This window comes from Chelonoidis abingdonii, chromosome 1 (genome assembly GCF_003597395.2).
Source record: "Chelonoidis abingdonii isolate Lonesome George chromosome 1, CheloAbing_2.0, whole genome shotgun sequence".
Taxonomy (NCBI): Eukaryota; Metazoa; Chordata; order Testudines; family Testudinidae; genus Chelonoidis; species Chelonoidis abingdonii.
This window is the reverse complement of record NC_133769.1, coordinates 100522955-100544944: the sequence shown is the minus strand read 5'-3', so window position 1 is coordinate 100544944 and position 21990 is coordinate 100522955. Positions and strand designations below refer to the sequence as shown.

Below are 21990 nucleotides of genomic sequence, written 5' to 3'. Positions count from 1 at the left end.
GAGGGTTAATTCCCCTGAAATGTCTTCCCCTTCCCCTGAAGCAGCTATCCAATTACCTAGCTGTCTGTGACTGGAAACTATTCCTCCCGATGCCTCCTTTCCACTCTCTGAGCCCAGTGCTCCAGCACCTGACTGTCTGTGAATGAGGGATCAACCCCCTGAAACTGCTATCTGATCCCTACATTTGCTGTCCAAAGGGTCTAATTCAAAGCCCATTGAAATCAATGGGAGTTTTGACATTCTTTTAATAGAGTATAAGCAGCCAGAAGGGAGCACAACTAATCTGAGCTCCTGTATAGCCACCAGCACCAGCCACACCCTCACATTAAACCCAACCACTGAAATTAGACCAAAGGATTGCAGCCCGCAGGATACTAGCTTTGGATCAGGCCCAGTGGCTGAACTGTCTCTGAGTGAAGGGTAATCCCCTAAAATACCCCTTCTGCTCCCTGAGCCTAATCTACCAATGCCCAACAATCTTTAGCTAAAGGCAAATCCCCTTTCTATCCACTGAACTCATTGTCTAGGCAGCAGACTGTCTGTGACCAAGAGCTATCCCCCTCATGCCCTCTTCCTGATCCCTGAACTGTCATCAAGAACTCATTTCCATCCAACCAGTAGCGATTGTGAATATCCAAGTCCCCCTACCAAATGGCAATGAAAAACGTGCTATTTTGACACTGCATTAATTTTTATTTTATTGACAAAAAGGCAGGGGTTTTTTGTTATTCATTTTAGCAGCAAGAATGATTAAGAAGCTTATGAAGAAATACACAGGAACCACTATGAGATCATTGGCCATCTAAGCTAGCATCCAGCCTGGCTGTGCTTATTACTCTTTATGGTGCGTCTTGAGAGCTCCCAATAACACAGTACATACACTGGGCGGCCTTGTCCTCACTCAGCTGGAAAGCAGTTATCCCTTCTTTATCCCCAGTCTCTCTGCGATGCCGGGATGACAGGCATCCTGAGATGTGCAGTGGCTTGGAGAAAGCGATACAGGAAAGGGTTGGCTCCCTGCAACCTTCTCCGTGCTAACCAGGCCAGACTCCGTTCTATTGCAGTATCAGTAGCACTTTCATGGACAAAATCAAACCCAATGGACGCCCACTTATCTGACAAGCACAGCGTTCAATTTAATAACTCAGGAAAATAAAAACCGAGTGAATAATTTTGGTGCTGGAACATGAGTATCAGGACAAAGGGGGAAACTAAACCCTAGTGTGGAAATGGGGAATAGTGAACTAAATTTGGGTGAATCTTGGAAAGTTTACAGAAGCATCCTAAAGGTTTGGATAAGTTCCTCAAAAGTTTGGATGCTTATCCAAATTTCTTTGGGTTGGAAATCTCATGAGCGAGATCAGGTCTTTTTAGCATGAGGTTGGTATTTCCCATGTCTAGACAGGTCTGGAAAGATGGCAAGAAAAAGATACAATAGATAGTCAGAGGGGTGGATGGACAGATATCATGGAACCAACATCAACAGTCTTCCCCCTATCCCTGACCTCCCCGGATTATTTCAGCACTTCTGCCCCAAATCAGTAAATATGGAGGCACTACAGAATGCTACCCAAACTTTTTTTGAGCCAAATTAATGGACTGATTTTTGGTTTTAGGCAAAGGTGATGATCTGTAGTCATTTATCTGGAGCTGATTTATCTGCCTTTACTGCTGATTGGGCAATGATTCCCCTCAAGCAAAGGAAGGAATGGGGATTACCAATTAGATGATTTCCACTTACTACAGGATGTGGGATGGACTCTTCTGCACATACCTTATCACAGTCAAATGACAGGGTTTTGGTCTGTAGGGCAAAGAGACTTTTGATTTCATTAAAAGATTGCAGCAAGAATAGGAAATGTTGTGCTCTATTTTATTGCTAGCATCTCGCTTGCTTCCCCCACACTCCATAAGATGGGGGAATTTTCCCCAGTATATTTTGCTGATAGTAGGGATTGTTTTTTAATCACATCCCTTGCATGACTAGACTCATTTCTGGCTTTGAATTGTCTTTGAAAACCCAAGCCCAGACCCAGATATCTGGTTGGGACCAAGCCAATTAGAACATTCACTTCACACAGACTGGAGTGGGAAGGATGCAGGAAATGAACTAAACCCTGGGCCAATCAGTAAGGACCATCCTTAACACCTTCCATCACCTCCATCCTCAGCAGCACCCAGCACTCACTAGCAGTTCACCACCTCCACCTTCTCAAGTATTTCTATTCTCCTGTAGATGCTTGCATGCCCTGTAAATTGGTACTTGAGAGATGGAAAGTTTGGCTGCTCAGCCTCAGAGTTTGGTGCTATCTTCACGCTGAGTTGGAGAGCAATCCAGTTTCTCTTTCTCCATTTGCTCTATGTACTTTAATAGTTGTAATGCCCCTTTCTGACTTTCTCAATTTCATCTCTATCCATTTGTCTACCCATTCATCTATCTAGTTCTCCTTCCATGGTATCCGTCCAGCCACTGTATCTACCAAGCTGTCAGCTTATCCATGGTGTTGTCTATACCATGGAATCCATCCATGCACACATCTCTCTTCCTGAGCATCCTTTTTCTTAGGTTTTCATCCCTTCATATGTTCACCCATCCCCAATCCAAAGCTGACCTATTAAGGCCTTTACTTTCCCTTCAGGTTGTAGGTTTGGATCATACTCATTCCATGTGCCACCAAAGGTCCCATTCCCTTGCAACAGTGAAAAGTACAAGGGTCTCTCTCCATGCTACTCAAAAGATAAGTGCCATTGGGTTTGTTAAAACTAATGTTCAACTTCTTGTTCTCTCAGACAATTTGTCTGTTTGTCCAACTCTCCCTCCAGAGAAGCCCTTAAGCTCAGAAGGTTCTTGAGGCAGATCTTAGACCGAATGATGGTTGTATTGGCTTTGGAGCTCACTCAAAGATAGGTAGGCCCCAGTGTTTGGGACTTGGCTGGAGGAAGCAGTCCTGTGGAGATCATCAGCTTGACCTTGCCTCAGAGGCATGGGCTGGGAAAATGAAGAGCTTGCATCTGCCATAGTAGTAGTGGAACTGATTTGAGGGTCTGCATCCCCAGCCTCTTCTGTGGTTTGAATAGTATCGTTGTCATGCAGCCCTGGGGTACCTGAGAAGACCATGCCAGGCTTCTGTTGGGATTCAGAGAGCTGTAAAACTGTGACATTTCCATTCACCTTCTCATCCTGCTCCAATACCAATGCTGGGGAGGAGCTCTCGGGTGACAGAAGAGCCTCAGGAAGTGCCCCAAGCCCATTGGTTGTGCTTGGTATCTCTCCCACAAAAGAACTGTTCTGGAAACCTTGGTTTGCTTCAATGCAATGAAGAAATCCAGAGGAGAAGAGTGGCAGGTCGTCCTCCAACATGCAGAGATCTGGGGAGGGGAGTGCTCCATAGGAATCTCCATCTTCACTGCCACTGCTCTTCCGGGTGAAGGGCTCGTAGGTGAAATACACCTGGCAGGGCTCAATCTCATAGGAGTCAGGGAGGTGGAAAAAGAAGTAGCCTTGGTTGGTGAAGCAGCTGGTCAATGAGTGCCCGCTGGCTTCTGGGGGAGCACCAGAGGTGAGAAAGGCCTTGGGAAGGAGGAGCTGGGAGTCCTGTTTCTCCTTCTGAATTATCTCTAGCTCTGAGATTTCTGGGGAGATACTGCTCACGCTGAAGAGAGATGTGGAAAATGGAGAGGAGAGCCACTTCTGAAGGGGAAGCAGGGGAAACACAGAAGAGATATTGTTATGTTCAAAATGACAGCAGTATAACACTGTTACAACAGAAACACAGAAGCCTAGGGTCTCTTCCTTTATGCCCATGATGAATACACTCCAGACATCTCCCATACAGAATATACACCATTATCATCGTTTCTCTGGGATCTCCACAGGCAATAGGTCCCTGGGGATCCCTCACCAGGCTCTGAGCCATTTTAAAATAAGGAACCAGCCTCAAGAGCTTTCCCTGCGTGATCTCCATAAGGAAAGGGAGGAGGAAAGAGAAAGGGATCTTGCAATAGAGAAAGAGAGAGAGTATCAGAGAAAGAGAGAGGAGTTGAAGGGTGAGAGGGGGAGAACATGACAAACGGCAGGAGGAGGGGCTAGAGGAAGTGAAGAAGAAAGCATAGAGGCAGGGTGGGATGGACTCCAAGAGTCCTGAGCTCTCCTATACTCCTGTGTGCTCTCTCAGCCCTTACTGTCAGCAGAGTAGAGCTCTGAGGTTTGGTGGTTTGCACTTTCTCGGTTCTGTAATTAGAGATGGAGCAGCCAAGTGGCAGCTTAGAAAAGTCAAAAATAAAACTAAAGCAAATCCCCCAGCAGCAGCCAATGCTGGAGGGTCCAGTGATGCACACCCTAGATCTAGGAGCTGGATGTTCTTCCCATCCATCTGCAGCCTGAGAGAGGCAGCCATTCCTCTCTTTCTTTCCCCGCTCATCCTTCTCTGACCCCATCCCACAAACAGCCCGCCTTCCCCTGGTCCCCATACCTGAACGTCGCCTCTGTGCACAGTGCTCAGCGGGGGAAAGAACTTGTCTGGGTCAGGAATGTAAATCTTCAGCACCTTCTTAAGCCTTCACCAGAGAGAGACACATGGAGAGAGAGAGAAATGAACATGATGTGGAGACCTGCGGTCTTCCAGGGGCCTGACCCTCCACTCCCTGGCACCAGTGTAAATGAAGAGTAACTCCACTAAGGTCACTGGAGTTATGCTGGTGTAACAGTGGTGTACGTAAGGGAGAACCAAGCCCCAGGGCTCTTTATCCCCCATCCCCCACCAGTAGCCTGAGAAAATCTCCGCATTTGCCGATGGATTTATTGGGGACACAGAATCTGAGAGAGAAAATGGCATTGCAAAAGCTATTTCCCTCAGCCCTATCCCCAGAGCTGATAATGCCACCATTCACCAACATCCTTGCCTGTCTCTCCCTGTTGCTCAGGCCTGTCCATTCCTTTCATTAGCTGCCAAGCTGGGAGAGATGCCATCTTTGATCCAAATTGCTGGCATGGTTTCCAAGGCCTGGCTGCCATGAGCTGATTGTGCCTCACTTGGTTGCCATCACAGTGATGCAGAGATTGCACTGCCATCATGAAATGGCAGCATGAGATGGCAACACCACAGTCTCCGCGCCCAGTGATCAGGATGCAGCATGGCAGTGTTGTATGGCATTCACACTGCAGCACCACTTCATGATGCCTTACACCATCATGACATCCCAAACTACACTGGTATTGCCAGACCATGCCAGAGCCAAGTCATCCGGTCTGCTTTTCCTGTCTCTCAAGGTGGCCAATACCAAATCCTTCAGATGCCTAAAGGTCTTCTAATGCACCTTTACTGTGCAATAATCTATGGTGAGGGAAATTCCTCCTGACCCCTGTGCTCTGAAGCAGGAGGATTTGATAGTCCTTGTATATTTATACTAGCTTGCATTACTGCAGATGCTATTTTCCTTCCTGCATGTCTAATCCTTTTCTGCACAGCATTATCCTGCATCACTGAGTTCCACAAGGTTAACTACACATCGAGGGAAGAGGATTAGTTTTGTTTATATGTGTTGTAAATGGAGTGCTCCCTTGCCCTTGCATTATGACACAGAGCAAACAGGAGAGGCGAGTTGGCTTTCTCTATTCCCATAATCATTTTACACACTCCTATGATCTCTCCTCCTCTACAAATGAAATAGTCCTCGTCTGTAATTCATTTTAATATGGAAGCACCTCACCCCTCTGATATTTAGATTGCTTTTCCCTGTGCCTTTTCTATTCTGCTATGTCCCTTTCTGAAATGAGGTGACTAAATCTGAAGCCACCTCCAATTTCCATGATGCTGCCAGGCTATTCTCTATATTATTGTACCGGGTGCCCTTGTGTGGCACATTCAGCATTGATTAAGAACAATATTAGAACAGAAATGATGGGCATGCAATCCAAGCACTGCTCTTGTCCCCCTTTAGCCCCGTTTTGAGAGATTAAGAGGTGCATAGACCTTGTTCTGGTTCTTTTACACAAAGGTGAATTTCAGCTAGAGGGTCAGATTTCTAAAGATATTTAGAAACCTAACTCCTGTTGATTTCAGTGTGAGTTCCTTTAAAATTCTGGCCCAAAGAGAAAGTGTCCTGTGGCTATTTTGAGCTTGGTGATGTGATGACATCACGCTGTGCCACTGTATCTCAGCATCATGGTGCAAACACTGAATTCCCTCAGCGTCAGGGTGTCCCTTCGGACAATGCCAGTAGCAACCCAGAGAGGCAGAATGACTTGGCTCCAAATCAGACTAAGGGACTCTGGCCTCATCTGAGAGAAAGAAAATGAAGACAGAAAGACACACTGGGCCTGGGACAGGACTGGAGAGGACCATTCGTGTCCCTTTTACCTTTTCAATGGCTGTGAGATAATGATCAAGACAATGATGACAATGAAGAAGATTGTGCAGATGGTCCCCACAAGGGCTGGCATCGTAAGCTGGGGGTCTGCCAGTGGAGGTTCTGCAAGAGGAGAGAAAGAGTTACTAAAAAATGCCAGCCAGAACAGAGGAAGTGGGAACCCCAGTCACTCCAGTTGGGTTTTATTTCACTTCTGAACAAAGAGGTTTGAGATATAGGTCAGATAAATGGATGACTGGCCACATAAGTCTGCCAGCCAGCATGCCTTTGTGATTAGGAACAGATCTGAGCCCCCCCCCCCCCCCCCCCACCCCAAGTCTTGCCAATGCACCTCACAGCTCACCTACAGCCTCTCTCTGCTATTCCTGTCCTGGACTGCCACACAACTGCAATGACCATGCACTTCAGCCCTGACCTGCCGCTGCCCCTGCCACCCCCCCCTGCTATTTCCTCTCCTACACAGCTCTGCAAATGTACTTCAGCTCCGTCCTGCCGCACTCCTGTTACTCTTCATCTTGTGTTCCCTCTGCCAGTGCACCTCGTTTTGGACCTGCTGAGCCCCTTGGAATAGGGGGAAGGATGCAGAGGAGAGAAGAGGGAAGAGAAAGAGAGGAACAGTGCAGGGGTGCCCGGGCGGGGGGCAAGTGGGGCAATTTGTCCCAGGCCCCAGACCCCACAGGGGCCCCCACGAGAATATAGTATTCCATAGTATTGCAACTTTTTTTATGGAAGGGGCCCCCAAAATTGCTTTGCCCCAGGCCCCCTGAATCCTCTGGACTGCCTTGGAACAGTGGGACACCTTTGGAGAAGCTTTTCCCTCATGTCCTTGAGATGTTACTAAGATCTCTTTGTTTCCTCCACCTTAGGTAACTTTGGCTCCCAGTTGCCACGACAACTGGTTGTAGCTGAATCTTTTTCACTGACATCATATGCTATCAAAGTTTGATTGCCACAGCAACACACTGCCCTTTCTAAATGTAGCCTGCTTTGTTTATATCACTACCTGCCTCAGCGTGGGGGGACCCCAGAGCTGCCTACTTCCTGTGAAGAAACTAAAAATACAAGGAGCTGAGGACTCACCAGACACTCCTGCTGGAGATGATATTTACCAAGGCAGCAGGCTGCACAGGCTTCTAACTGGCCTGGACAGCTAGCCCTGCTGTGCACTGCCCACGGGAGAGGCCTGGGGTAACATTTTGCAGAAGCTGTTTAGGCAGCTAACTCCCATTGATTTCACTAGGCATTAGGCACCCAAGGACATTTAAACATCTGGTCCCACGGCACTTTGGAGCCTAGGTCCCATTGATTTTCAGTGAGCCTTAAGCCTGAAGGGCCCAAGTCGCTTTTGAAAATGGGACTTACGCTCCGAAGTTACAGAGGCCCTCTGAAAAGTATTTCCCAGGCCTCTTGTTCCCCTGGTCAGGAAGTTGCTCTGCTGCACTTAGCGAGGGGGCCCCCACTGGAGTCTGTGACTGGAATCCTGGCCCCATTTCCATTGACTTCAATGGGGCCAGGTTTTCACTCTGGAGCTCTTGTCCTTTGGACCAGCAAGACCTGCTTACCTGACCTGGGTCTGGGATTACAGGAAAGGCTCCTCTCAAGCTATTTCCAGTCTTTCTATTGTACTTTGATTTGTGCATCCCTCCACTTCCCTACTTTTCCTGCTCCCACATAACTCCAGCTCTTGTTCTCCCCTTGCTCCCATGCCTCTCCCCCAGGGCCAGATTTAGGGGCAGGCGACCCAGGTGAGCACCTGGGGTGCTGGGTTTGGGGTGCTGTTTTTGTTGTTAGCGACAAAAGGGAAAATAGAATGTTTGAAGTAAAATGTTTCAGGCATTCTGTATGGGGATTCATTTTTGACTAACCCCCTAGAATGTTCTGGACCTTTGTAGAATCTCGTGGAACGTTCCAGACTTTCTGAGAACTACATTTTCCTTGAACATCCTAGAATGTTGTCAGCCATGACCTCGTGGGTATATAAGGAGTGGGGCGTCGCCAATCAGTCAGTGAGATAAGAATGAAGGGAAGTGATGTGAGAGCCCATCTGTGATATTGTGAACCTTGTTTTATTGTGTAATTGTGAAAGTCTACTTCTGTTTTAAGACTTGAAGAGAGTAAGTAGTGACTAATAAAGGACATATTTAATGAAACACCAGAGATATCTTTTGAACCCCTATCTATAGGGGTTATAATATAAAAGAATATGCTGTTACTTCTTTTGAACTAAAAGACTAGAGTTAACAGTCTAAGGCTGTCACCCACTGTAACACTATCTAATACTGCCCCACCCAGTGTTGGTGCACAGTTCAATTTCTTGATGTTAATACACTTCAGTTATTCTTAAAATTAAAAAGTTTCTATAAGCTCAGAGGAAATGAATTTTTTTATTTGCTTATTTATGGCATGAATAAATACAGATTTATAGATCCTAGCTTGCAAATGTATCATCTTATATGCCAGTGATAAATCATGCAGGCAAGTCATGCATCAAAGTCATGATATGCCCTACACATTCAATAAAAAATAAGGTATTCAAAAGTTTAATGGGGGGGAGGTGTGCACCAAAGATACCCCTCGCCTGGGGCACCATTTGGACTAGGGCTGGCCCTGCTCTCTCCTCACCTATCTCCAAGCCCTGACCTACCCACTCCTCTGAATCTCATTACCTGAATATCCACGAATCACATCACTACGATCTGTCCTCCATCTGAGCGTCTTGCTCCAGTTGCTCCACACACCATATTGGTTTGGCTTCACGCGAACTTCAGCCTCATACTCTGAGTCAGGCAAAAGGTTCTCAATCCTCACCCACTCCTGGTCCTGCTTGATAGGGAGGAGCATGGCAGTCTAGGATGGAGTAAAAGTTATAGAGTGATTGTTATGTTCTCCCACCCACAGTCCACACCATTACACCTCTTAGCCGTTCAATTAGAGCAGAGTTGGTTGGCTCTGGGCCTCTCACAGCCAGCATATCCAATATCCAATGCTGTACCGGGAGGGCACCTCTTTCCTACCTCAGAGCCCCTCTGCTCTATAGTGGGAGGAGGCCCATTCTACCTTTTTCATCTCTGCAGTCTTCTCTGTCCCATACTGGGAGGACACCATTCTGATGCCTCTCACCCCAGCACTGGGCAGGCTAGAACTTCCCTTTGCTTCCCCGCCATCACCATATGCTGGCAGCAGATAATGCAGATAAAGCTGAAGTAGGAGTCACTGCCTCCTTTGGCCTCTCCTCTGAGGTGATGGTATTGCAGCCATCTGGGGAAGGGTTTAGAGCACAAGCGGGAATAGCAGGTTCTTTGCAGTAAGGCGGCTTTGCCTCCTCCATTAGTTACAGGCCTGAGGCCCATCAGCAGGAGAAACTAGTCTGGGATCCTGCACTCACCTCCCGGGGCTTTGTGCAATCTCTGCACCACACTTCAAACTCTCGTCTATTGTTTAAGTAGTGAGAGGAAATAGGAATTCTCCAAGTTAAGTTGCAGGTGGAGTCACTGGTGTTTACCACTTGGAGGTTGTCAGGTGGCCTCAGCTGTACTGGGGAGAGAAGAGTGAGAGAGGTGCTGGAATACATACCCTGGGAAACAGAAGCAAAGGCTACAATAGCGGTTTGCGCTCTCTCTCTCTCTGTTTGGTGGCTTCATTGGCAGACACCCCTCTCCGGGGATGGGCTCTGGGCCGTTCCACTGGGTGTGCGCACCTGTGAACCCGTCCCAATCATTTGTCCTGAACAATTCATTTTGTGACTATTGCCTCTTTTCCTGTTCCCCAGGGTGCTCTGCTTCTGTCCCCATTGAAATCAATGGCAAAATTCCCAATGACTTTAGTGGAGCAGGCTTAGAGTCAAGCAATCTGTAGTCTTGCTAGGATGTTTTTTCCCATTATGTACAGAGGACCAGTTGCTCAGCTGGGGTAAATGGGCACTGCCCCACTGCAGTCAGTAGCACTGCATAGTTTTACATCAGCAGAGGATCTGGCTCAGCTATTGCCACCAAAGGGCACAGCTTTAACAGACGAAACTCTTATCCCTAGATCATTGCACCCAGACTGGGGGCAGAGGGTGGTTGGTACCAAGCAGTATGTCAGAGCTAATGCTCAGGGAAGCTGCAATGCCATGCTGGAAGCAACAGGAGGGGTCATGGCGAATCTGTGGCATGGCGTGACCGAGTGAGCATCCAGCGGCAGTGGGGCAGAGAGCAGAGGCAAGCCTGAGATCAGGCATGGGGTAAACAGAAGGATGCCCGGCAAGGCCAAGGTGGCACAGGGGACATATCTAACCACAGATTGAAGCCTTGGGGGATCAACACTGATTAACACTCACTGTTGTCCCATGGTGTGAATTTCTGCTGTTGTATCACAGTTGTCCCATTTTCCCCAGCTTGGCAGGACACAGTCAGGAGAAGTGAGTCTACAATGGTGAAGACCTGACACTGCAGAGAAATTTGCTGTTAGCATTACTAGTTCCCCCACTATGTATTGTTCACATTTCTAAGGCCTTTTTCGTCACAGGCTACATTAATGCACAACCATCACTCCTCCCAACCTGAGAATCTCAAAGTGCTTTTCACATCTTAATAAGCAGGGCAGTGTTAGATTTGCCCCACTGGGGAAACCGAGGGACAGAGATTAGATGAGTTAAATATTCAAGAAATGTTCTCTCTTTTTACACAAGGCTAGAGCATAGAGCAGATTGAAGCTGGATAGGGGTAGCAGGGTCTGTTCCTTAAGTATCATCGGTCCTGCAGGACGCAATAATCAGGTTGTGTCACAGCTTCTCTGTCTTTATGCCATGAAAACGCAGCCTCAGAGAGCATCTCCCTGTGAGTACACACAGTCAGTGCCTGGGGAGACTGTGTTGGCATGTCTGACATAACTGTGGGCACTGTAACAGTCCTGTGACCTCAGGCTGCAGAGCTCTGGACTGACCCATGGAAACAGGCACTGGGGCCTGCGTAGTTCTTGATGGGCTGTGACTGGTGATACAAGGAAGGGAGCTAAATACACTGTTAACTATCAGAGTGTCACCTCCTGGCGTTTGTCACAGATTGGCTGGGATGGTGACTGGATACTGACCTCTGTCAGGGGCCAGAGTATTAACCCGTTGCAACCCTGCCCCAAATCAGGGGTCTGGAACTAGGAAATAAAGTTTTATCTCATAGCAGCATTTCTGTGTGTCACACTGTTATTACAGTGATAACCCATGTACCGATCACCCCCAGCCCCTTTTATTAGCCGGTACATTTCAGTTGGGTTACCTACATCAATGTTTTTATGGAAGGCTAGTTCACATCTCCTGGGTGCCATGGCAGGAAATTCACAACTCCTCGTTAGATTGCTGTCAGAGAGAAGACCAGAATACTGCTGAGCTGGAGGGACTTGTAGGCATGTAATTATTTATTTAGATTTGAAATCATCACAGACACCCACCCAAGGCATTAGGCACCCAGACATCCTTGCTACTACACTACAACAAAATCCCAGCAACATTAAACTAATGGTAACAGAAACTCAGACAGCCACCTACAGAAACCCTTTGCTGGTGTGGGGAGCACACCCTCAGCCCCTCTCCAAAATCCATCTCAAACAGATGGCTTTGACAGTGTGCCCAGAAAGTCATCAGATTCCAAATATTATGGACCAGGAGGGGGGCAAGTTGCAGAGTCCTGGTGCTCTCACAGGCAAAACCCTGCCAGCGACCCACCCTGTTTTATTCCCAGCACAGTTGTGGCAGCTGCTGCTGCAAGAGGAACTGCCTCCTGCATCCCTCCCCACTGGTGCTGGCCTGTCCAATTCTACACCCAGCTCAGAGTTCAAAGACCTAGTACTGAGCGGGCACCTGGAGTACATTTGTTCTGACCCACTGTCCCCATGCAAGGGAAACCTGCTCTGCTTTCCACCCCACACATCAGCCATAGCAAACCCACTACTATGGTGGATACACCCACACTGTCTCAGGGAAGCCACCAGCAGACAGTGGAGACCCACCAACCACAAGAACCAAAGCAGACCTATTCCTCAAATGAGCACCCACCTAACCACCAAAGGGGGACCGGCTTCTCACCTGACCAACAATTCCATAACTATAGACCACCAAGCCCCTGCCAGCCATCACAGGCAGTGTGGAACAGGTAATGGAGGTGATAGGGAAAGGTAGGCATGGTGGAGTGAGAAGGGTGGAAGGGTTAGAGACTATTATTGTGGGGAGAGAACATTTTACCCAGGTAATCCCACATGTTGCTGCCTAAGGTAGAACATCTATGAGGGAGCCCATCCCTTCACTAGAAGAGTCTAGTGGCCCATTTGTCATAGCTTCCTACTCAGATTTGAACCTTAGCGTTCATAAACTGAGAAGCTAGCATGAACCCTCTAAGCTTAATTACCAGCTTGGATCTGATATCGCTGCCACCAGCCAAGGATTCCCAGGCTGGCTCCCTCTGGTCTCCCAAAACTTTCTCTGGGGACCCAAGACTCAGAAGCCCTGAGTCTTACCACAAAAGTGAAAGACCCCCCTCCCTTGTCTTCTCTTTACTTCCTCCCAGGCTTCCCCTCCATGGGTTATCCTGGAACGATTACTGAACTTAAACTCCTTGAATTACAGAACAGAGAGGCCAATTTACCTTCCCCCCTCCTTCTTTTTCCCCTCCCAGTCTTTCCCTGAGAGAGACAGTAATCCTGGCACAGGATTTCTATCCCCTAGAGCCTCACTTAGGAAAGAAAATCCAACAGGTTTTTAAAAAGAAAAGCTTTATATAAAAAGAAAGAAAAGACATAAAATGCTCTCTGTATCAAGATAACAAATACAGGGTCAATTGCTTAAAAGAAAAATATGAATAAACAACCCTTATTCAAAAAGAAATACAATTTAAACATTCCAGCAACTACACACATGTAAATACAAAAACAATATAAAAACCTATATTGTCTTATACCTGTACCTACAACTAGGAAACAGAAGATTAGAAGCTCGAAGATAGAAAGATCCCTCTCATAGCCGAGAGACAGACAAAAGACCCACACCGCAAAATTCCCTCCCTGAGCTTTGAAAAATCCGGTTTCCTGATTGGTCCTCTGGTCAGGTGTGTGGTTCCCTTTGTTAACCCTTTACAGGTAAAAGAAACATTAACCCTTAGCTATCTGTTTATGACACCATTAAAACTATACCCCTCTCTCGGCAGACCGGCAAGACCCCAGTCCAGTTATTAGTGTCCCTTACTTTATGGCCTGGGACCAGGACAGCCCACAAAGAGTGGAGCTCTTTGGAAAATGAATCAGTTACAAAAACAGGAAGGAGAAGAACTCAAGCTGCATTTCCACTGAAAAGAGCAGTGACACTTGAGCAGCTGGCCTAGGGGTGGGAGAGGGGAAGAGGCTCCAGAGAGGCAGCTCCTCAGCATGTGTCAATCCGTGCATCTCCATTGCAATCAATCACGCTACTCCAGCTGAGGATCTGCCCCTATATTTATATTAGAGTTTGACTTCCAAGGAAGCTGGTCTTTTTGTGCAGAATCAAAGGTAGCCATGATGACAATTAGAGCTTGACATTCACTGACTTTGCTAAATAATTCCAGCCACATACCTCTCATCAGTGTTATGAAAAACATCAAGTCGGCATGGTGCTTTTGTGTGATTCCTGTCTGGAGCCCAGGTACAAAAGAGAGTTGCCCGCGAGTCATAAAAACAAGTTAGATTTGAGGGTCCTGTGAATGGAGAAAAGATGTCATTACATCAATCCTGTCATGACAAAGGCATTAAGCATTAACGATCATTTCATCCAATTCCATGCAGTGCCCAATTCATAGGCTGGCTAGTGCCCTGAAGAAACATCCAAGGAACATCTCCAAACAAGAATGGAAGAAACCAATGGCCCTTCTCACTTCTTCAATGCCCCAAAACGAAGAACTCGCAATAGGAGCTTGTATATTGTGTCACTCTTGCGCTGCTTTGCCTTTGTGCTTCCTGCACTGTTGCAAGACATGGACAAACCTTCATACTGCAGTGATCTTCCCGTATCACATAAGGATAAATAGTGTCCCCACCCACATATCTCCCTAATTCTCCTGCTGGGACATAGGGGGATGCTTTCTTACCCTGAGTGATTGTTGATGCCAGTGAAACATCTAGAAGGATGGACAGCCAGAGGCAGAGCAGAAGGGGAGGAGAAGGCTTCATCCCTGTCATACACAGGAGGGGCCCACACTGGAAGAGAGAAGAAGATCCCCCCATCCCCCCCCCAGCACAGGTAAAGATGACAAAGTTCCACACTTCTCTGTGGAGGTGGTCCCTGCAGCAATCTTCTCCCTTGGTGCTATTACCAGGAGTCGGAGGCACTTCCAAGGTCTCCCCCCAGCTGAAGCTCTACATACACCCCAAGCTGCTCACACCTGATGCCCAGATGAAATCCCACTCAACAGACTGCACCTATCTCCATAATCTAACCTGTCTCCTTCCTTGAGTGCTTTGCTCAGCAGTGAAACACTTTGCAATGCTAGCATTTAAATTGAAAACAAAGTCAATGCCTTCTTGAAATGAATATGAGAGCACACCACTCAGAGCTGTTGTTTCAAGGAGGCTGCTGACTCAGGCAGACAGTACTGCTGGAGTCACTCTCAGTTTACATTATGAAGGGGTTTCTTTTCAACACTAAGTGCTAGCTACTTCAGGGAGTGGTTGTAGTTAATTAGCTGTGGGGTCAGGGGTCTTCTGAGTGTTCGGGAGTGTTAGAGGAGGGGCTAGGGATTAGTGAACGGAGTCAGAAGAATCTGACTGGTGGGACAGGGAAAATTAGGATCATAGAAAGGATTTCATGTTCAGTAGAGCTAGGTTTCAACATACTCACACCCCCCCAGTCTCCATGTTTGGACAGTCCTGAGCTATATCCCACACATGGCTTCAAGGATGGGCGCCCCCCGCCCCCAGCCCTGCCTTGGAAGGAGCATTCGCTCCCCATATCTGTACAGTCCCAGGCTTCACCCAAACTCATGCAGCAATTTTCTTTTCTTTTATTTTTTTATTTTTTTCCTCCAGTGACACCTCGTTTTGCCCAGGATGATGATGGTGGTGGTGTGTGTGTGAGGGGGGGGAATAGCCCTCTCTGTGCTCAAAAGAGAAGCCCTGAGTTTGTTGTACAAAACGAGATGGGGTCTTGAGCAAACCCTGGACCCTTGTGGGAGGGGGCAGGACCTGTGATGGCTTGCCAGAGGCCTGCCATGCGGCATGGTCAGATTCCAGTTCTGATAAAAAGATTTCAGTTCAGAGAAAGAGAGCAAACAGACAATAACTATCCAGTTATTGGGAGATATGGGGCACAATGAGAGAAGGAGGGATGTGGAAACAGAAAGAGAGAGAGAGAGAGACAGAGAGACAGAGATAAACAAGCGATCAGACCTTGCCAACAGCTAGAAAAATGTGTCAGATTGAAACTCCTTCCAAGAAGCTTCTCAGTTCAGCCACCCCCGTGTGGGAGCCGCTTGGCATCGCCCCATTACCTTCCTATGCGATGGCCTCCTTAGCTGTGCAGTCGTGCCAGAGATGGCTTTCAGGGACTGGACCAGTCCATCCAGTGGAACTCAGGCACCAGCCTTCAGATGGCGAGAGGTGGAGTGGGACAAGAGTGTCTTCCAGTTCAGCACATGGCGCTGCTAGTGGAAATAGACAGGGGCCAGAGCCGGGCAGTTCTGCAAGCACAAAGGGCTTGCCAGCGATCTGTCGTTTCTTCACCTTGAGCACAGGAAGCTGCATCTAACTTGCCCTGTCAAAGCGAGACTAAGCTCCGGAGTCCCGAAATGGCTAGCGAGGCCGAGAATAAAAAGCCCCAAACCACGTCCACTTCCTGACGGTAAAGGTGATGAGAGGGGGTGGGAAGGAATCAGGTATGAGGCTGCAGCACTAGGCTGAATTGGAGACCGGTCTGTGCACAGTTCTGCACAAAGCTATATCTCTGGGTTTGTGCCCCCTGAGCACAAACACGCCCACAGTGACACGTGGACATGCTGATATTGGTTTAAGACTAGTTACACTGGGTTAGCTTGCCCCCCACACATACCCAGTACCAACCCCAATATAAGCCAGGTGTAAATTGATTTAAAAGCAACCACACACACGCACGTTGCACCAGCTTCACTAAATCAGTTTGAAATCATGCCTGTAGTTCAGCCAGTGCAACTTTGGGTGTCTAGAGGGCCTGAGACACAACCTCCCCACTCACACACACACAGTCGCACCACATGCAAACACATCCTTCCCGCATACAGAACTCTTCTGCCCACATGCCACTCACACAAACAAACAGACCTTTTGCCCCACAGAAATAATGATCACTGGCTCTGGGTGTCTACATTGACTGCCACCTGAGGGGCTCAGTTAATTGATCTCCACAACACAACTGTGAGGCAGGGATCAGGCCCATTTTATAAATGGCCCGGAGAGGTAATGAAGCGACTTGTTCACTCAATAGGTAAGTGGTAATGCCAGGAATAAAGCCCCAGGAGTCCTGGCACCTTCTCCTCTGTAGTGACCAGAGCAGAATGCTCCTTTCACCCTACAGCCCTCCCAGAGATGATTCCCTAAGAGGCACTCAGGCACATTTTCACAACACTCAGATATTGCCTCCACCCGCCACTACACACTCAGATAGACACAAACACACCTGATTCTCAAACACCCCACACTTCACAACAAGCAGTGGCACACATACATCCCCTGACGCCCACTCCTCCCCCCCGTCCCCCATACACACAAATAACATTCTTTGAAGAACAGCAGATCACATTTCCTGTCTGGTTAGGGCTGCACAAACATGGCCCGTGGTGTTGGAGCAGAACTGCGGCATGCCTGTCTTGATCACTGAGCTGAACACTCCCTGCGTCCAGGCCTCAGCACCTCTGAGGTAGCAGCACAGGTCCAGCAGAAGGTTTTGCTGAGCGAAGGGGTCTGGGAGATGAAACCTAAGTCACGGAGAGCTCCAGGACAGGCAATTTCAGGGAGCAGAACGTAGATATCTTGTGGGATTGCCCCACTGCAACAGCCAACCTGGACAAGTGGGTTCAGGGAGTGTTGGGGAGAGGGTTAGCTCTTTGTCATGAACAGACCAGCACAAAAAGTGGGTGTGAGAGAGATTAGACTTCAAATACAGAGAATACAGGAGTGAGGCAGTGGTTTGAGGGAGCAGGAAGGGTTATTTTTACAGAGATTGCGGTTGAGGCCTTGTGGGGTGTGACTCCCCACACGTAACCTGAGCGGGTAAATTAAGCCCAGCAGGAATAGGAGGGGCCTATATAAAGCCAGGTAGCTGGCAACAGAAGGGGCTCCTGAGAAAGGCTGCAGACAATGCCCGGGAGAAGGGAGGAGTGTTTGGAGGCTGCAAAGCCCTGTAATATGCAGTTGCTCCCTGGGAGCAGGGAGTGGTGAAGCTGGCAGACCCAGTGAAGGAAGGGAGAGCCAGAAGGTTAGGAAAGGGCTCAGGGAAAGGCAGTAAGGTCTAAGAGGGAACATATCTTAGCTGCTGGCTAGAGGGTCCCTGAACTGGAACCCAGAGTAGAGGATGGGCCTGGTTTCCCCGACCAGACACTGAGGGAGTGGCATCTTGGGGCAGTGAGAGGGAAGACTGCCTGAGACTGCTAGGGAGAAGGGACTTTGCTACCCTGGAAGGGGAAAACACATCTAGTGACCTGGCCAGAGGGCTAAGTTATGAAGAAGGAGCAGCAGCTTGTGGAGCGAGAGAGGGGCCACAAACCCAAAGAGAAAGGCAGAGGATAGCATGCAACCGAGGGAAGGGGCATCGACCTTGTGAACTACTCCCCAGAGTGACCGGGAGGAGACACCATCCTAGCGGGGCATGGAACACCCTGTCAGAGGGGCTCAAGGGCACCATTTCACGCAAAGCATTACAGTCCAGACACCAGGGCGGCATCAAGCTCATGCTCAAAATGCTGCAGTAGAGAACACAACACACCAGTCTTCAATAGAGACAATCTGCTGTGAATGTCATGGGCCGCAGTGCCCTACTCCATATAATCTGGTAGCACAAAGGAGCCATAACAGGGCATAAACTCAGTACTCCTGAGACAGGGAAATCTCTGCATGGCATAGGCAGACAAAGAATCCAGCCAGCTACACTCTAGTGGAGAGGGCGTAACCAAGGAGGAGGTGTGTGGGCTAAGCGTTACCATGCTCCAGCAAGCCTTAGTTGGTGTAATGGCCACCTGGGGTCTGTAACCAGCCAGCGTAAATTAGACTAGCCTACTCTAGGGGCTGAAGTGCTCTGGCAATTGAGGAAGGACAAAGCTAGGGTGGAGATCCCTTCCTCGTAATCAAATGCTTTAAATGTTTATGGTCCGGATGCCGAAACTCTTTCCCCAACTTGGAGGGCTTCTGTTTGCACCAGTCATAGTGAAATGGCCAGCATACGTGTGCTCCCGATGAGGGTTGCCAGCCCTTCAGGATTGCCCGGGAGTCTCCAGGAATTACAGATTAATCTTTCATTAAAGATGATATCATGTGATGAAACTTCCAGAAATACAGCCAACCAGATTGGCAACCCTAGTCCTGGAGTAAAGCACCATTCCCTCAGTACAACTTATCCTGCCTACATTAGCGATTTTGTAACAGTGTCGTTTACATTGGTGCAAAAACCTGTACTGTGGACAAGCCCCATGAAGCAGCCTACTCTGTGATTAGTTCCATGGGTTTCAAGGGGACTGCCTGCAGATTAAGGTACTACTCAGTGGGAATAAAGGTAATGGAGCCAGGTCCTGTGTGTTTGGACAGCACTGCAGCTTTTGCAGTAACAAAAACTATCGCTAAACCTGCAATGCAGCATTTATTATACTCCTCCCCTCCCCCAGTTCCCTTTCGGGCTGCGCCTGCTTTCAGCCCAAATATCAATAGCTTTGGAAAGTTGGAGCTCACGGCAATGTAAGCGAATTAGCAGGAAAAAAAACCCTTTTCCTCTTTCCAAACAACGCATACGATGTTAGCTGAGCACAGAAGAGGCCAAAATGGCAGCAGGGTAAGACATCCAACTTCCCATGCAGTTAGTCCTCCATGAGGAGCACCTGCTGGGCGGTCTGAAAAAAATACATAGAAACTCCCTAGTGCGCATGCATAGTACAAGAATTGAATAGTTCCATTGCCTGCAATTAGCTGCACTTGATTCACACCAGCTGAGGATCAGGCCCATTAATTTTGGTTGCTAGTTACATCATTTCCTATGAAATTATGCTAGTGAAGCTACGGGATGTTTTTTTGTGAAGTAGAGCAACGCTCCCATCCTCATAGAACCCCAGTGAAGATATTCTCTTTTTGGTTTCTTTTCTGTCTTTAAAACAGAGAATCAGACACGGGAATTAAATACAAAAGCCTTTGTTAATGTAACATCAAGGCTTCATATTTGAACATAGACATGCAAAAAGTTGAGGTTCAGATTGAATGTATCAATGAGGACTTATTAGCCTTTCCCTACTTAAGGGTGAAACATAGTTGTCCATTAAAAGCCTGATTTTGATTCCCCCTTCTCCAACGTGACTGAAACAAACCAGCCCCCTGGAAATTTACACATGCACAATCACATGTCAGAGTAGAATTTCTTTGGAATGACTGAGGCAATTCAGAGAAGTCATTTGCTTGGTATGAGAGTGCAGAAGATCACGTGCAAATCATTTGTGTGGAATTATTCTCTTCTGGGTGGTTGTCGGCTCATCATATCATAAAAAATGGTTTGACCTATAAACTCTAGTTTTGTTTTCTTCTGTTGCCCTTGCAGAGGACTGGAGCCCTGGGCTATTTTTGGAGATGTTGAGTATGTTTTATTGACAATATCCTCTACAGTGAGGTTCGTATGGCAGGCATGCCATTGGTGCATGACCATCGCCGTGTATCCTGGAGGAGATGCTGGAAGTGCGGAGCTAGGGACTCCTGAGCCTTTCTCTTGCCCAAAAGCATTAGTGAGGTCTCTTGACACCCTCGGGTTAGTTTTGGTACCTTCCAAAGAACGGGGTTTTTTTAAGTGTAACCTTTACTTTGAATTTCCTGCCTTTCAGACATTTACATTTCTTAAAACTACACCCTTCTGTCAAGCATATTTTCCCTTAAATTGTGGTTCTACTCTGAAAAGTGTCTCTGTTAAAATGGGGGTAGGAGAAGCTCTGCTTGTCATCTCAGGGAGGCCTATAGCAAATGTGCTGTCTTTACCAGTAAAAAGATGCTTTGGTTTGTTCCTAACGGCCAGTCTTGCAAACTCAGCTATGGCTTTGAGAGTCAAGTTGATATCTTTCCTTCTTGTGCGTCAGTCCCAATCAGAAAGTTTCCACAGGCCAATTCTGCCCTACGCTACCCCTCTGCAATGCCACAGGGGCCGCTTGGTCCAGTAATAAGACATTAAACCAGATTCTAGTCCTGGTCATGGCACTGCCTCCCTCTGTGACCTTGCCCAAGAAACTTACGGCCAGGCTTGGTGCCTGAAGAACTTTCCTGGAAAGTTGTTGCTAAAGTGGCATAGTTACCTATGAGATGACCATCAGGTTTATGCAACATTAACCTCTTGACCTTAGCCTCAATTACCCTAATGGAAAATGGCAATAATGACCCACATCCACCTCTGTGAAGGACTGAGACCTACATATGAAGGACCAGATCCTGTGTCATGCTAAGCCCCCTTGTGTTGCTGCAGCTTGGACATTATTATTATGATTGATTTACAAACTGTTCTAACCAAGCCCCTGAGGATTCCCTGTGGTGGGAGACGGCATGGCTAGAGTGCCCCCTGGAACGTTCCACCTATACCTTCACCGAAGGGTCCCACATTGCAGCAGCAGCAATATCAAAAAAATGGGTTCTGTGCAAGGATCAGATCTTCAGGAGACGGCCACAGCAGCTCCGCGCAGCTGACTTGCACAGGGAGGCCATCATTCCACCAAAGCTGCACTGCAGCCACCTAATCAGTGAGCATTCAGCCAGCTGGTCTGGCGTTAGGTCAGTTAAAGACAGTTGCGCAAACACCACACAATAGGGATTTCTCAACTCTGTGACTCAGCAAGGCTCACCAGGACATTCTCAGGCCAGTACCTTTCCGGGGACATGGACTAAGAGTATAAAATAAGGGACAGTGGCATCATGAGACCACCTCTCTCCTCCCCCACCTCTGCTGAAGGCAACAAGAACACTGGGAAGAGAAAGACTTGAACTGAGGATGCTGGTCCCAGACTGAGAAGGAAATTCCGGCTGTGCATTCTGTAACCTCCCTGCAACATCCAGTGAGGCGAGAAAAGCTGTTCGATTCAACTCTTGCTGAGTCTAAAAGTCGTAGCTCTGCAGTTTCTCTTTGAAGTCTGTTTCTGAAGGTTTTTTGTTGAAGAATGGCTACTTTTAAATCTGTCACTGGATGTCCAGGGAGATCAAAGTGTTCTCCTCCTGGCTTGTGTATGTTACCATTCCCGATGTCCGATTTGTGTCCCTTTATCCTTGTATCCCAGTGTTCTTGTTGTCTGAGCCACAGAGCTGAGAAATCCTTATTGTGTGGTGTTTGCACAACTGTCTCTTATTGAATTGTTGAGTCCCCCATTGGTCAGTGGTAGTTTAACGCCCACCTGGGTGTTGGTCACCTCCTTTGTTGTCACTGGAGAAGTAGCA

At 47.9% G+C, this 21990-nt stretch overlaps 1 protein-coding gene across 2 annotated transcripts; it reads right to left on the bottom strand.

Annotated features, from left to right (window-relative positions):
• Positions 1 to 672: 672 nt before the first annotated feature.
• Positions 673 to 16337, bottom strand: IL2RB (interleukin 2 receptor subunit beta). 2 transcript variants are annotated; one of them, XM_032779188.2, is made up of 10 exons: positions 15852 to 16337; positions 14454 to 14562; positions 13943 to 14063; positions 11626 to 11701; positions 10688 to 10796; positions 9755 to 9903; positions 9036 to 9216; positions 6360 to 6471; positions 4473 to 4557; positions 673 to 3691 (listed from the first exon to the last, which is right to left on the bottom strand). In XM_032779188.2, the coding sequence occupies exons 2-10, from the start codon at positions 14542 to 14544 to the stop codon at positions 2861 to 2863; spliced, it is 1755 nt and encodes a 584-aa protein (XP_032635079.1). In that variant the 5' UTR covers positions 14545 to 14562; positions 15852 to 16337; the 3' UTR covers positions 673 to 2860. The 2 variants fall into 2 exon arrangements, with proteins under 2 accessions (XP_032635079.1, XP_032635078.1); XM_032779187.2 differs by lacking the exon at positions 15852 to 16337 and having other exon boundaries at positions 14454 to 15423.
• Between the last annotated feature and the right edge of the window lie 5653 nt (positions 16338 to 21990).